Genomic DNA, 15158 nt, shown 5'->3' with positions numbered 1-15158 from the left:
TCTGTCCTCTCTTCCAGGCTTGGGAACAATCACATCACTGCCGCAGGTGCACAGGTGCTAGCCCAGGGCCTCCGAAGCAATGCTTCCCTTCAGTTTTTGGGGTAGGTTGGATTCTGGGCCAAATTCAGGGGCTTTCAGGAATTCAGGGGCAGGTGAAACTCTTTAGCCAGGAACCCCCAGAGGCAGCTCAGGATTCAGGGAGGAGGACGTCTGGGGAGAGTGGTGGCCCTAGGCTGCCTCTGCCTTGGCTTCTCCACCTGATAAACAGGAAGTTCCTGGTGTTAGGGTGGGGGCAGGGCAGGGCCCATGATGGGGACAGGAAGCCGGTAGGTCTTTGAGGGTGCTCAGGGCTGGGCTGTGGCTGCACCATGGAAGCATTTGTGCTTCTAGAGAACACCATCACCTGGGCCCTGTGCCAGAAGATGAAATGGAAATATCCAGGGGCTGTGTGTCCAGGGTGTGGACCCCTGACGCAGCAGAGGATGTGGAGAAGAAGGAGAAGGGACCCAGCAGGGGAGGTCCTTTGGGCTCTCACCTGGGAGGGCCTCAAGTCCAATACACAGGGCCCTGAGCAGGGCTTCCTCTGGTCCCTGGGCAGAGCAGTTCCTCACAAGGTTGTACCCATGTCATCCCCAGAAGCCTCTGTCTTGTGTGGACTGAGGTCCATTTGACAAAAACTGGGGTTACAAAATCCAAGGAGAGAAAATAATCTTAGGGCTCCAGTGTTCCACCCATTTCAAGGGCAGGCAAGTCACCCACAAGCTGAGCCATGCATGTGGTGCTCCAGAAACCAGCACCTTTTTCACGCTGTGTCACTAGCAACTGAGTCTAGAACAAAGGAGGCCCCAGGCCCACTGAGCTGTTTTCTTCCTGAGGTCTCATCTACCACATCTGGGGCATTTACTTCTCTCTCAACATGTATTTATTAAGGTACCTGTTTGGGGTTTACTGTGCTAAAACCCCATCCTCATAAACCATAATATGATACAAACTGTTCTGTAACTCGCATTTTAAAAATTTGCTTTGTAATGTATTATGATCTTTTCAGATCATCGTGGCCTCATTCTTTAAAAGAAGAGCTGCGTAGTATTCCACTGTTTGGTCACTTGTTGATGAGCACTTGGGATGTTTCCAGGTTTTTGACCATCACAGTGTCATGTCCCAAGGGCACAGAGCTAGTGCTTACTACATTCTCACCTAGTGAGTGAAAGCACAGTGAACACCCTCACACAGCTGTCTGCACTCACTCTTGCCATGTGCACCCAGGGCAAGTCCCCAAGTGCATGATGGCCATTATCTAGGTGCCTTCTGCAAAGGGATGTTTCCGAAGTACGGTGAGTCAGAAGCAATGCCCCAAAAGGTGAAGGAGTTGGACACCAGGAAGAAATTGGGGGATTACAAGAAACAAGAGACCAGGAGCTGGCTTGTGGAAGAAGAGTTAGACTTGTTCCCCGGTGGTGCCCCAAGCTAGTTACAGACTGATAGATTTCCCTCTGATTTAGGGTGGCTGCTATATATAATAGCTGCCTTCTTCTTCCCATAATGCCCTGCTCCCACCTAAAGCCACCCTCAGATGGCTTCCCCCACCAAAGGACAACCTTCTTCCCAACATGCCCCTATTCCTGCCAAAAGAGTAACCTAATACTTGCTCTCCTCCTAACAACTGGTGATGTCACAGGCCCCTCCAGTCCCTAGCCACTACCTCACTCAACCCCACCCCAGCTCCTACAAGACCAACCCCAGCTCCTATAAGAAGCATTCCCCGTCCTGACCATATTGCTTTTGTCTCTCCTTTGTTCAGAGATAGCCGGGCAGATTATCCCTGCAATAAAGGCTTGTTGCCTGGTCTGGTCTTGGTTTTTGGCCTTTTTTACCTGACACAGACTTGTGAGTGTCAGCTGCCAGAAGAAAATCTGAGCTAAATATTAGGAAATGTGTCATAACCATGTGAATTACAGTTCGGAGCCAGTTCCCCATCCCTGAGGATATGAGCTAGGTGGGCCTCTATTATTTTTAAATTCTGACTTAAAGTCCCTGAAATGTCTGAGTGAAGTTTGGCCATCCCACCACAAAGATGGCAGCAGGTCCATTTTGCTGGGGTTAAAGTGTTTCCATGAGATCCCTCCAGAACTGGGTGGCCCTGCCCCTCTTGTTAGGGCTGGAAAGAACAGGAGACATAGCATTTGTCTGAACGCGTAGCAGGTACTCACTCACACTCACACTCTCTGTGGACTCTGTTTGCCTTCTCAGGTTCTGGGGCAACACTGTGGGTGACAAGGGTGCGCAGGCCCTGGCCGAAGCCTTGGTTGATCACCACAGCTTGAGGTGGCTTAGGTAAACTGTAAGATCTGACCTGCATTTGTCACAGTGGGTGAAGAGGTGGGCGGTTGGGCCAGTTTTGAAGATCATTGAACTTCAGTTCATTTCCTCTGTACTGGGCAGCAGGGTGAGGGAGATAGACCATTGAATTTGGTGGAGGCTCTCTAGGTGACTTTGGAAATGACACCTCTTGGGGTCTTGATTCCCCAGTGGAATCAGTCACATTTTGTCTTAAAGACAATTCCAACACATTGATGGTGGCTACCCAGTGCACCCTGTTGGGAAGGAGTCTAGGCTGCTCCTGGGGTTAAGGACCTGTAATCAACTATCTATGCCTGAAACAGAGTACTTGGAGAGTGGGGCTACATGTGCTATACAGTTTGCCTTTCACTGGTTAGCTTGTCTCTAAGGTTCTGCCCTGCTCTGACACATTTTTATTGCATGCTTATGTCCAGCCTAGTGGGGAACAACATTGGCAGTGTGGGTGCCCAAGCCTTAGCACAGATGTTGGAAAAGAACATGGCACTAGAAGAACTCTGGTGAGTTTTGGGGATTCCCTGTCTTTCTTGATAACCTGGCCTCATCCAGGGAGCAGCTCTGTGGATAAGACAAAGTTGATGGCTGAGTGATTGATTGTATTTGTTTTTTTATGTACTGAGTGGTGGGAAGCTTAGATAGCCATCTGTATAGCTGCTAATTCTTTTTATTCAATTATATTGATTGGTTTGCTGGTTTATTTGCTAACTGCACATGGCATGATGGTTAAAAGCACAGACTCTGGAATCAGCAGGCTCTGATCTCAGGCAAATTAAACAACAATCTCTGAATTTCAAGTTTCTTACCTGTAAAATTAGAGATAGAATTCTTCCAAGTGTAAAAAGATGTTTGTAAGAACATCTGCCAGTGAACAGTTTAATATAGTGCCTGGCATATGTGTAAGCACACTATAAATGTTAAAACATAACAGTGGTAAAGTTACTACTACTGTTGCTTCTGCTGCTATGACTACAACTACTACCGGTACTGTGATTACTACTAATAGTAAGGCTTTGTTATTTTAAAGTAAATTGGAGCTTCTAAGAACACTGAGCATTAAAAGCAGAGCTCACCTTGGAAAGTGATGGTGCTGGGAATATTTGAAAGATGAACCAGGAATTATGTTTATATTGTTGACCTGAAGAGATTCCTAGTTTACCATCCTTTAGATGCCATAACAGAATCTTCTACTCCAGGGACATCTTTGCAGTTCCACATATATCAGGGAGATAAAATGTTGAATGTTTATTTTTCCAGGAAGTAGAAAAATCCTGAAACATAGAAGCATCGCCACAAAATGGATATTACGAATGGGCCTTGGCTGTTGGCTGGGCTTATTAACTCTGCTAAAGTATCACTGATTATATCCTGATTGGAATTTGTTATTTCTTGGTAGAGAAGTAGCTTAGTGTGAGTATATCAGTTATGATCACTAATAAAAAGAACAATTTGAGACAAGTTAAATTCAGTCAAGATTATTTGAGTAAAGACTGATTCATGAATCAGGTAGCACTCAGAACCTGGAGAGGTTCAGAGAGTTCCACCCAGCAATATGGGAAAAGTGTATTTACAGACAGAAAATGTTTGGTTGATTTCAGCTCTGCATTTGCCTTATTTGGGCATAGTGTGATGAGTTGGCAGCCTGTGATTGGCTGAAGCTTGGCTGCTATGATTGGTTGAGACTCAGCTATATATTACAAGAATATACTCTTATTAAGTTTCAGTTTGTTTACATTCTAAGTTAGATAGCAGTTTGTTGCATAAGAACTCAGAGTATGTGGGCCAGGGATTTAGCTCAGTGGTTCTGCCACCTGCCTCAAAAGCTTAAGGTCCCGAGTTCGATCCCCGGTACCAAAAAAAAAGAACTCAGAATATGGAGGTAACTTCAGGCCAAATTAACTTTAACATTTCCTTAAATTGCCTATGATAGAAAATCTCCATCTACAGAAGCTTAAATCATTGAAAGGTTTATTTTTTCACATATAGGCAGTTTGGAGGCTGGTAGTATAGGGCTGTTATTGTGGCTACAAAGGGCTAACAGGGGTCTCAACTCTTTAAAGAAAAAAGGTAGTAGGAGTTGAACCCAGGGCTCTTGAACTGAGCTATATTCCCAGCCCTTTTTTCATCTTTAAAATTTTGAGACATGGTTTCCCTAAGTCGCTAAGTTGCCCAGGCTAGGCTCAAATTCACTATGCTCCTGCCTCAGCGTTCCAGAGTGCTGGGATTGCAGGGGTATGGCACCATGTCCAGCTTCAATTCTGGACTCTCTCTTTCTGTTCCATCATCCTTTGACTTTGTTCTTGTGGTTGGCTGCCTCAATTACTTATGATTCTCAGGGTTTAGTGTATATACCTGAGAAGGGCATAAGGCATAGGCCAGTTGGGTCTCTCTCCTTGAAAAGCATTCACGGAATCCCATCTGTCAACTTCCCCCGTGTATCATTGGCTCTGTGTAGTTACTTGGCCAAGCCTAGCTGCAGTGGAGAGTTGGAAATGTTTTTTTTTTTCCCACCAAGAAATAGCTGCTCCAAATGAAATGATATTTCTATTAATAAGAAAGAAATGGAACATGGACATGGGATATTTGAGTCATAAAAAGAAACTAATGTAGAAGATCCTGGAAGTTTATTCTCTTGCTCAGGTGTCCCTGAAATTGAAAATCCTGTCCTCTACCTTAACCATAAGTTTGGATTTTCAGATGTTAGATTTTCTACATGAATGGAGTGGGGAACACATGAGTCAATCTTTATGGACATCATCTTCTGTACTAAAATCTTATTGTATCCATTGGATTCTCCCTTTGTTCTCACTAGCCTGGAGGAGAACCACCTCTGCGATGAAGGTGTGTGTTCTCTCGCGGAAGGACTGAAGAGAAATTCAAGTTTGAAAGTGCTGAAGTAAGGAACCTGTAAACAGGAGCCCGGTGTTAATGGGATGGGGTTTGTGGTCCGAGACCTGGGCAGCTTCCCAGCTCCAGGCACTCATATGCCTTGCCTGGTGGGAAACAGCTCTTCTTGGTCTGGGCAGATGTGGATTCCGGTGCAGGCTGTGTGCAGGAAGCCTGGGGCAAGAGTAGTGAAGGGAGTGAGGAAGGGATGTGTCCAATCAAGGATGGTTGTTAGCTCAGTTGTCACTGAGGGAAATTAGAATCCAGACTGCTGGGGGCCTCTCGGAGCCAGGGAAGAACACGCCTGGTTGCCCATTCAGCCAGTGGGTAAGGAAGTGGGGACATTTGTCCACCAAGTACCTGTCACATATTTGTCCGTTCATCTATGCACACATTCACCCATCTGTGCATTCATACAAGAAATGTTTCTGGTGCCCCCCACTCTGGGCCATGTGCTGCTCGGGGCACTGAGGGCAGAGAGCTGTAAAGGACAGAGCAGGCCCCCACCCACCCAGCTCTTAAATTCTGATGGGGGAGACAGATAACAAACCAGCAAACAAAGTCATTTCTGGTTCAAGAGGAGACATGACAGGGAGAGGGCGGGGTTGCTGCTGGTTTGGCAGGGCTGTGGTATTTGGATTGAAATCTAATGAACAAGAAGATGCCGCCATGCTGAGTTCTCAGGCAAGCACATCCCAGGTGAGCGGATGGAACAACAAGTGGAAAGGGCCCGGGCAGACACAGGTGCGGTGATTTGTGAGCAGAACCCACCCTGCCATTGGAATGTCACAGAGCCTCAGAGCTCCAGGAATGACTTGAGGTTTTATTCTAAGGGCTGTGGGAGGCCTTTGGAGGTTCTCATCAGGGCAGCTGTGTGGTCTGACTTAAAACACAGAGGATCACTCTTGTCTCTTTGTGTGGACAGTATGGAAGAAGGGAAAGGGGACAGGGAAAGCAGGCAGGAGCCTCTTTAGTTGTCCAAGTGGGAGAGGAGGAAGCTAGGATTAGACTCATTCAGCAGAGAGCCTGGCCAAAGGGACAGGAGCTTATGGCCCTGTGGGTCTGGAGAGCCAGACAGCAGCAGGACTGGGATGGTGCACTGAGGCCTTCTGTGGTGCTGGACTCTGGCCAGGGACCTGTGCCACAGGAGACGGCAGTGGGTGTGACAGGAGCCCACCTCATGTCATCGAGGGCTATGTCCGTGCTCTCGGAGGGTGCTACCAGAGGTCTCACTTCAGGGGTCCCCAGGGCACCAGGGATGGCTCCTTTTGCTGGAGGAAGGTGGCATCTGCCCTGGCAAATGTGGCCTGAGGAACACACTTGCCTCCAGAGACAGGCGGACAGCTGCCTCTGAGTGCCTGTCAGCCCTGCTGCCAGCCCGCCCGCCATCCGCCCTGACGACATGTGTTTGTGCTGCTTTGCAGGGAGAGGGTAGGGAGTTGCCAATGTTTGGGCAAAATATTTCCTCCTGGCACTTGGGTGCAAATGAGCTGGTGGCCTGGATGAAGCCAGGATTTGTCTGAGCTGGATGCTGGCTTTGTACACAGGGGCACCTTGGGCGATACGTGGTCCATCACCCACCAGGTGTGGGTGTGGCAAGCTTGTCCTCCGTCACTGCCACAGACTCACCCACTCGACCCTGGAAGATGCCAAGCAGTGGTGGGGGTGGGAGTTGTCCCACACGACCTTGTCATCAGCCTTATTATTCAACATCCTGAACAATATCATCCCCCACTATTTTCCCATAAAAAACAAGCTGCAGGTATATTGTTAAAGAGAGAAAGAGAAGTGCCCACCTCTTTCTTTTTCTAGCTTTTTTCTCTGCCAAGGGTTTGTTAGAGCCCAGGCCCTACTGCCAGACAGCCTGGGTTCAGATCCCAGCTCCCCTGTTGCAGCTGTTTCTCCCTGGACATGTGCCTCAGTTGCCCAGAGTGTAAGTGGGGTTAACTGGCGCTGCCTCACAGTGTTGTGAGTATTCAGTGACAGTGCAGGTATCAAGTTGGCACAGCAAAGAACCGGGAAATACTGGCCATTTTTTCTTAGCATTGTTTTAGGGTCAGTGTGAAGGAAGCACCTACACTGTGGAGGGAGGGAAGGCAGGAAGTGAACATCACTGGGAGGTAAAGCCATAAGCAAAAGAGTGGCACAGGAAACCCAGGAATCTTCCCTTGCCCTCCCTGACTGTAGCCCACCTCCCCTCCCATTGCCAGCCTTCCGTTGTCTCTAACCTGTGGCCCTGTGTGCTGAGACCCTTCATCTAAAAATATTACTGTTTGCTGATTATTTCCTACCAGTCAGCTACTGTGCTGAGTGCTTTAGATATGCCATTCTTTGCTCAATTTTTACATGCCATGAGGCGAGTGCTCTTTCAGGCCCATTTTACAGGTGAGAATATTGGGACAAATTTGCTTAAGATCAAAAAGGCAGTGCTGTAGGTTGGATTTGAACCCTGATGCTAAAGTAGTGGTACTTAACCAAGAAGAGAAGGATGCATTCACTGAACCTCAGCCAGGAGAGGTCTATGTGTGGGGGGAGGTGGGCTCCAGTAAGGCTGCCATAACTGGACAGGCTCAACGGGGAAACCCAGCATCTCTGATGCCCCTGTTCCATCTTTTTCTCCAGGCTGTCCAACAACAGTGTCACCTACCGGGGTGCAGAAGCCCTCCTGCAGGCCCTTGAAAGCAACAACACCATCCTGGAAGTTTGGTAAGGACCCTAGGGAAACCCGTTTACCTCTCTGAGCCTCAGTTTTCCTATCTGTAAAATGGGATGAGGGGAGAAAGGAACAGCAGCCTTTTTAAAGCTCCTTTCTTGCTCTGACATTTGGTGTCATTCTGTTTGTGATAGATTCAGATGTCAGGCTGGGAAGGAAGTCTTCACACCTCTAAACAGGGGCCTGTGCTTTCATTTTAAAATCAGAAGTATTTACTCTGAACTTTGCTATTCTAAGCAACAGGGTAGGAATGGGGGTGTGGATGAAGAACGAAAATAAGAGAAAAGAATTCAGCTGCTGCTCTGCTGGGCAGTACACCCATCTCTGCTGGGATGTCGTATGTGACCTGAGGTGACACGGGTGGGGACTGTACCATGGTGTATCCATGTCTGTATCACTGAAAGCCACAGCCCTTTATGCATTTGCAAAAAGCATTGAGTCACAGCTTCAAAGATTGATCCTCCTTGTTTTCAAGGGTCTATTTTTCACCCAGGTGTCAAGTAGAAAGTGTTTGCCTGATCTAACCCATCCTGAGCAAATGTCACTGTATATGTTTAAGTCACTGAACTAAAGACCAATATTTAAAGTTCCTATAAAGATCTATATTCTAGGATTTTCTCAAAAGCACCAGCAACTCTGGTGCTCCATGTGCAAAGCCACTTGTTAACCAGAGGAGGGAAAGGGGGCCCCTCCTCACATGGACAGGCCTGTTCCAGGCTGGCTGCAAACCTGCCGGGCCTGTTGATTTAGAACTGTTACCACTGGTTGCTGTATTTTACCTGCCTATCTCTATTAGCTTGTGATCCCTGCTTTAAATATGCAGACCTTGTCCCTCCCTCAAAGAAGCACATCAAAATAGCAGGAAGTATAAATCTCAAATGTTGAAGTTAAAAACAAGAACTTCTAAAATCTGCCCTGGGCCGAAGAGGTTTTGCTTTCTGTATGATTGTGTAACCCCATAGCCTGCAAGGTCTTCAGGTCCTGAGTGCCAGGGTGTTTTTTTTAAACCATTGCACAGCCCTAAGAAATGTCACATTTTGTGTGGAGGGAATAAGCTGGCATCAGGTCAGTATTTTAAGGGTTCTGATGTTCCTTGTTGGCTTGCCCATGGAGCTGGGGAAGGCATCAGCACTTGATCATTGCATGCTTGACAGATTTAGTTGTTGCCTGAAAAAGAGTGGCCAGCCTTGGGGAGTCTGGGGGAGGCTCTTTTTGCAGAGTCATGGAGCCTTGCTCACCACACAGAATGATTCATGAGCCACTCTGGGTGACAGAGGGTATAAACGGCACTGACTTCCTCCCACAAACCCGGAGGGTCAGCCCCTCCCTGGCATGGGTTTCAAGAGTGGCAGCTTCCCTTTGAAAGCCCTGCTCTAATTTTGTACCCACTCAAGCCTCTCTTCCCTTTATCCCTCCAGGCTCCGAGGCAATACTTTCTCTCCAGAGGAAATTGAGAGGCTGAGCCACAGGGACACCAGACTCTTGCTTTGATGTTTCTGGGCCGATGTTCATCTCAGTTTGTTTGTGAGCAAGCCCAGGTTTGGACCCTGGAAACTGGATTTTGTCTGGCACAGCCTTGTCCTGCTCAGGGCTGAACTCATTTGCTTGGAGCAGCACAAGTCACCTTACTCCACCAGAAAAAGTACCTCAGTGCCTCCAGAGCACTTTTCCTAACCTACTCTGCATCAGGTTCTTCTGGAGACTCCACCCATGAGATGTAGATGAGGGACAGCCCCTCCTCCATAGTATGGGGGTGTTGTGACCTGATCCTCTGGGGTCCTGGGGGTAGGGGTGGGGGAGTATCTTTTGGCATTGAGGCCACGTGAAAGACACCCCCTCCCACACAAAGAGGAGGATAATTCAAGAAGCAGCTATCAGCCTCTTCTCGACTCCTAGGTCACCTACCCAGGCCATTTCTGCTCTGATTCCTCTACTTACCCTGCATGAGATCCAATAGGACCCCAGCCCTGGTATGCATGCTGGGAAAGGCTCCACCTCATCCTCCTTGCCTTCCTGGTGCTGAAGACATTGTTGGAAGGAGACAAAGAGCAGCCTTTTGTACCCCAAGACATTAGATTTGCAAGAAAAATATAACCACACTCCAGCTGGGATCAAACATGGATCTTTATTTTCAGTGAAATCAATTACTCTTCAGCCAAGCCTATAGAAACTGCTCCAGTACAAATTCAGCTTTTTAAAATTAATTTGGACCAGAATTTCAAACTGCCTCACTAGGCTTCTGGTTGATGCCTGTGAACTGAACTCTGACAACAGACTTCTGCATATCTATAAGAGACAATTCCCTTTCATTCATGGAAGAATGCTTTAGGATATATAGTTAGGGATTGGAAGTTTACAGGGCCCCAAACCAGGCCTTTTCTTCTAGGCAAGTGTCGAAGACTTTATAATGTCAGGTGCTGCACCTCTATTACTTTACATATTATTATGTGTGAAAACTGGTAAATATTTGTAGACTACTTTGTTTTATTTTCCCAGGTTGTTATTTTTATAGAAAACGTGGCCATGAGCTTTCTGCTATAATCACAGAGGAAAAAACTATTGAGTTACCAAAGCTGTTTTCATTGTGACCAAACATTTTTTAAGTATTCCTAAAACTTGTCAAATTTTAAAGCACAGTGTTCTAACTGAAGGGCAGAAAATGATGTTTTCAACCAAGTAATTTATTGCTTAATGCAAAAGCAATTCTGAGAAATAGGGTGGAAATCAAAATACATGTGGCTTCAGCTTGGAAGGGTCTAACCCAGCCTTGTGGTGCCCAAACTGAAAAGCTGCAGCAAATGTTAAAAGGCCCCTGGGCCTCCCTCAGTTCTCTCCAAGTAGCTCCAGGAGTCCTTAACAGAAGATAGGGAAGATTTGTGTGTGATTCTCCTTTACCACCAGCAGCTCCCTTTGCTGAAATAATTCTTAGCTGCATTTAATGAGCCATGGCTCAGGTAGCCACTGGCCATGGTGGATCCTGCTTCCCTAAAAGGTTTTGTGTGCTTGGCTCACAGAATGTGTGGCATCTTCCTGGGATCCTGTGTGAGAGGTGTCCACTGGCTCTACAACTGGTGTCCTGCTCTGCCCAGACCTTTGTTCCTGGTGGGTGAACAGGAGGCAGGTAGAGATGGGTCTGCCTTCTTTGAGGAGTGAACACAGCAGCCCCCTTGCATGGCACCATGTTGGGTTGTAAATGGACCTTTCTTAGGTTCATGCAGCAATGATTTTTTTTTTTTTGGTACCTGGGATCAAACTTGGGATCTTTGCACTTGCTAGGCAGGCGGTGGAACCACTGAGCTAAATCCCCAGCCCAGCAATGATTTATTAACCAGTGATGTTAGGACAGTCAGTGGATGAACAAGCAGACATGGTCTCTGTCCCCATAGCTCTTAGGTGAGGGCAGAGGGAAAGGCAGGCGGAAAACAAGTACACTGGGAACTATATAAAAAGGTCCATTGCAGTACATACTAGGAAGGAAATTGTCACAGGTTGATCTTCAATGACCCTGAAAGGCCTGTGTGTTGAAGGTTAATAGATGGTTTGCGGAGATAGGCAGGGCCAGTTCTTCAGGGGCCCAGGAGGCCATGTCAGGAATATGCTCTTGATCTTAGAATACTGACAAGCCATCAGAGGGTTCTAAGCAGGGAATATGTGGCCCAGTTTACATTTACTGAAGATCTTCTTGCTTCTGGGGCAGTTGGGACTGGAGCGCAGGTGGGGATGGGGAAGTGCAAGTGGGAAGGCTGCCTAGGCATCGTGACAGATGAGGGGCAGTGGGCCAGCCTCAGGTGCTGGCTGGAGGTGGAGAGAGGAGGACGGGTTCCAGAGACTTTATGGAGGTAGATTCCCAAGGACTTAGACATGGATTGGATGTGAGGGAAAGGGAAGACTCAAAGGTGACTCCTAAATTTCTGGCTTGAGGGAGGTCTTCTTTTTTGGATTGTCAAATTTGAGATGCCTAAGTGGAGAGGTCAAGTGGAAATGTCAGGTTATGGTATTACTTTGGTGATGGGGATGTGGATGGGTTCCTAAGTTCTTGTGATGAACAAAGAATTAGACATGGCACATAATGGTAAGGGAAAAGTAGCAAAGTTTTAATCAGGTGACAGTACACTCAGAGTGAGCAGGCTCGAGCTAGCAGAAAGGAAAATGGCTCAACATGAGCTCTTGAAGGTGTTGGGTTTAAGAATTTAAAATGTTGGGCTGGATCTAGGGCTCCTCCCATTGGGTCTTCCAGAGCATGATTGACAACGTGATTGACAGGGTTAGCTGCATCTATCACAGATGTCCTTTCCCATAATTCACTCTGTTATAATTGGATGTATGAGATACAGTAGGTATGCATGAACCTTCACTGACCTCCAAGTAAAGAATGGTTACTGTAGGTCATGCAGGAAAACCTGGTATGCATGGGTGCTGGTTTGGGGTTTAGAATTTTCTAGGGCAGGCTTGGGGGTCTTTGTTTTTCTTACATCTGCCTCTGAGTAGTAAGCCTAAGGACAAAGTTTAGGTGATTGGCCCTGGAACATTGCCCAGGTTCAAGTGAGTGGAGGGAAGTGGTTCTGTAGCCCCACTGGTACTATTTATATTAGTGTGATCCTGGAGCCCACATAGATCCCTGCCAGAGATAATGGCACAGGCATTCTCAGCATCAAAATGGGCATTGGGACCCTGGGCCTGGATGATGTAACCCAGGGAGAGATTATGGAGAAAGAAGGGGTGAAGGGGACACTGACATCTTGGTATGTGATTACAGCAGAGTTCAGTGTGGAAGTTTCATAACTTTCAGAAGACTAGCAGGTACCAGCAAAAGCAATCTGATCCTATGTGCGTAACCAGGGAACTAGGAGTCTTAATCTCAAGATTCCTGATAGGGAGGTCCTGAAAGATATGTGCTCCTGGGAAGTGGCTTATCCAGGAGCAGGGTACAGATTTGTGGCCAAGAGTATATAGTTTTATGTACAGAATAGCACAGTGTTAGAGCAAGAGAGTTTTCAAAATAACCTCCGACTTTAATTACATTCACCATCATCCCAGAAGAAAAACCCCCCAGCATCAATCCAAGTGTTTTCCATCCCTCCCATCTTCTCTGTAGTCCTGAAACAGGACACTGGAAGGAATACACCCACAGACATGTTAGCATGGAGTCATATCTCAAGTGGGCCGAGCAGAAAGCAGAGCCTCATTCCACCACTGTGCTGATACATCTCCAAACCCTGCTCTCCCCTTAGGTGACTGGTCCAGCCTGATGAGTGAAGCATACAGCAATCCTTGAAATACCCTGGAAATGGCTGTCCATGCAGAAAATCATAGACTTAGGCCCTGGGGAGTCGAGACAGAGGAACAGCAAGGTCATCTAGAACCTGGAGACCCACCTGAGCAATTTCTCCTTGGAGAGTAACATTCACAGAGATTGTGGCTGTGCACACCTGAAATTCCAGCTGCCTGGCTTGTGCTTTCCCAAGATACCCTCCTCTGATTTTTCTTTAAATTTAGTGCCAGCCTATCACCACTTCATGAACAGTTAACATCAGTCCAGTCCTCATCACTCACCCTTCTCATCTGCTCTGCTCCCACCTCCAGGAAACAAGGGGCCCCTTTAGGACCCATCCTTGCCTGGATCACTGCAGTGTCTCTTGACCTGCCTCCCTACCCTGGACCTGCAGAGTGAGCCTATTGAAGCACAAGTCAGATAAGCCACTCTTCTGATCTAAACCCTCCAGGGCTTCCTGTTCAGTGCAAAGTAAAAGCCAAGGTTTTGTGCTGGCTTGAACTATCTTGTGTCCTCTCTGGTCTCACTTTTGCAACCGACACCTGCATGCTCTGTGCTCCAGCCACACCACACCAGCTGCTTTGCTACTCCTTGAGGGTCCCAAGCACTTTGCTGCTCCTGGACCTTTGCATTTGCTTTATGTATTTTACAGCCATATCTCTAGCCAGTGGCATGGCTTGCTTCTTCCTTTCCTTCAGGTATTTGATCAGATGTCAAATATTGAGCAAATCCTTCCTGAACAATCTATCCATCCACTATTTTCTCCCCTAATCTGCTTAATAGTGTCTTCTTGATGTGCATGACATGATCTACATTTCTTTCTTCCTTTCTTCTATACTTTGGATCTGGAGTATCCCCCAAGGCCCATATATTGAATCTTGGTTGCCAGCCCATTGTGCTATTAGGAGGTGGTGGAACCTTTAGATGGTGAAAACAAGTTAGGTCATTAGGAATGTGTCTTGAAGGGGATATGCCCCCTCCCCTTCCTGGCTGCCATGAGGAAAGCAACTTCCTCTTGTATGTGTTCCAACCATGATATACTGTACTACAGCAGGCCAGAGCAACAGGGCCAAGTGACCATGGACTGCAAACCCTGAAACCATGAGCCAGAAGAAACCCATCCTTCTTATAAGTTGCTTTTCTCAGATATTTCGTTGTACAACTTAAAGCTAACTCACTTGCCCTGGAATACTGGCTCAGACACTGCAAATTCCTCAGAGTCTAAAAGGATGCTTGGCACCATAACAGGTGCTCAATAAATATTTGTTAACTGAGAATCCAGTCTTCCTAAAGGGAGCAGAGAATTGAGGTTGGGGCAGATCATAATAATGAATCACCTTTCCTTTAACACTTAGTATCTCTTTCTTTAAGGAAAAAAGTTTTGCCAGATATGATACTGTTCCTAGTGCATAAGCTGCCCAAAATGAGATTCCAAATGTAGCATAAAGGTCTCAATGATGAGTGTTAAGCCCTTTTTCTCTGTGAGTTTTCAAAATCATACAAAGAAACTGTCACTAATAACAGCATATAGCTCAAACAGAAGAGCATGGGTTTATAGTTCAGCTGGATTAGTTTAAAAATGATTAAAGTAATCCCTTTTTATCTTATCAAAATCTTTTAGGTGACCAGAGTAAAAACCGTGAGACAGAATGCTCAGTTGCACTGAGGGTTTCCCTCCCTGAGAGATAAGCACGTCTCTCAGCTGGGGGGCTACCAACTCCTCATCAGGACTCCTTCTGGGGTTACTATGGAGAAAGCATTGGTACCCTATCCTTGCCTGTAGGGATGCTGGCCCAGGTAGCCCCTTGGCACAGAGCTGTTCTGAGTGTCTAGTTTCACAGGAATGATAGGAAAATGCCTGGAACCATGGGAGGCTGGATGCGGAATGGAGAGTTGCCATCCACTGTGAGGGGGAGGGCAGAAAGGTCACAG

At 47.0% G+C, this 15158-nt stretch overlaps 1 protein-coding gene across 5 annotated transcripts in view; it reads left to right on the top strand.

Annotated features, from left to right (window-relative positions):
• Nod2 (nucleotide binding oligomerization domain containing 2) overlaps nucleotides 1-10431 on the top strand; it is a 38850-nt gene extending 28419 nt beyond the window's left edge. For 2 of the 5 annotated variants that reach the window (XM_004847941.3, XM_087206671.1), the window contains 6 exons: nucleotides 18-101; nucleotides 2251-2334; nucleotides 2775-2858; nucleotides 5168-5251; nucleotides 7864-7947; nucleotides 9373-10431. In XM_004847941.3, coding sequence (XP_004847998.1) covers nucleotides 18-101; nucleotides 2251-2334; nucleotides 2775-2858; nucleotides 5168-5251; nucleotides 7864-7947; nucleotides 9373-9445 — 493 coding nt within the window. In that variant the 3' untranslated portion in view covers nucleotides 9446-10431. The remainder of the gene's footprint in view (nucleotides 1-17; nucleotides 102-2250; nucleotides 2335-2774; nucleotides 2859-5167; nucleotides 5252-7863; nucleotides 7948-9372) is intronic. The other 3 variants (XR_015449347.1, XR_015449353.1, XM_021260920.2) reach the window with 3 other exon arrangements.
• The last annotated feature ends 4727 nt before the right edge of the window (nucleotides 10432-15158 follow it).

Source organism: Heterocephalus glaber, unplaced genomic scaffold (assembly GCF_053883595.1).
Source record: "Heterocephalus glaber isolate CG9 unplaced genomic scaffold, H.glaber_assembly_v1.0 deba00000071, whole genome shotgun sequence".
In the NCBI taxonomy this organism is placed as follows: Eukaryota; Metazoa; Chordata; class Mammalia; order Rodentia; family Bathyergidae; genus Heterocephalus; species Heterocephalus glaber.
This window is presented reverse-complemented; position numbering and strand designations above follow the sequence as displayed.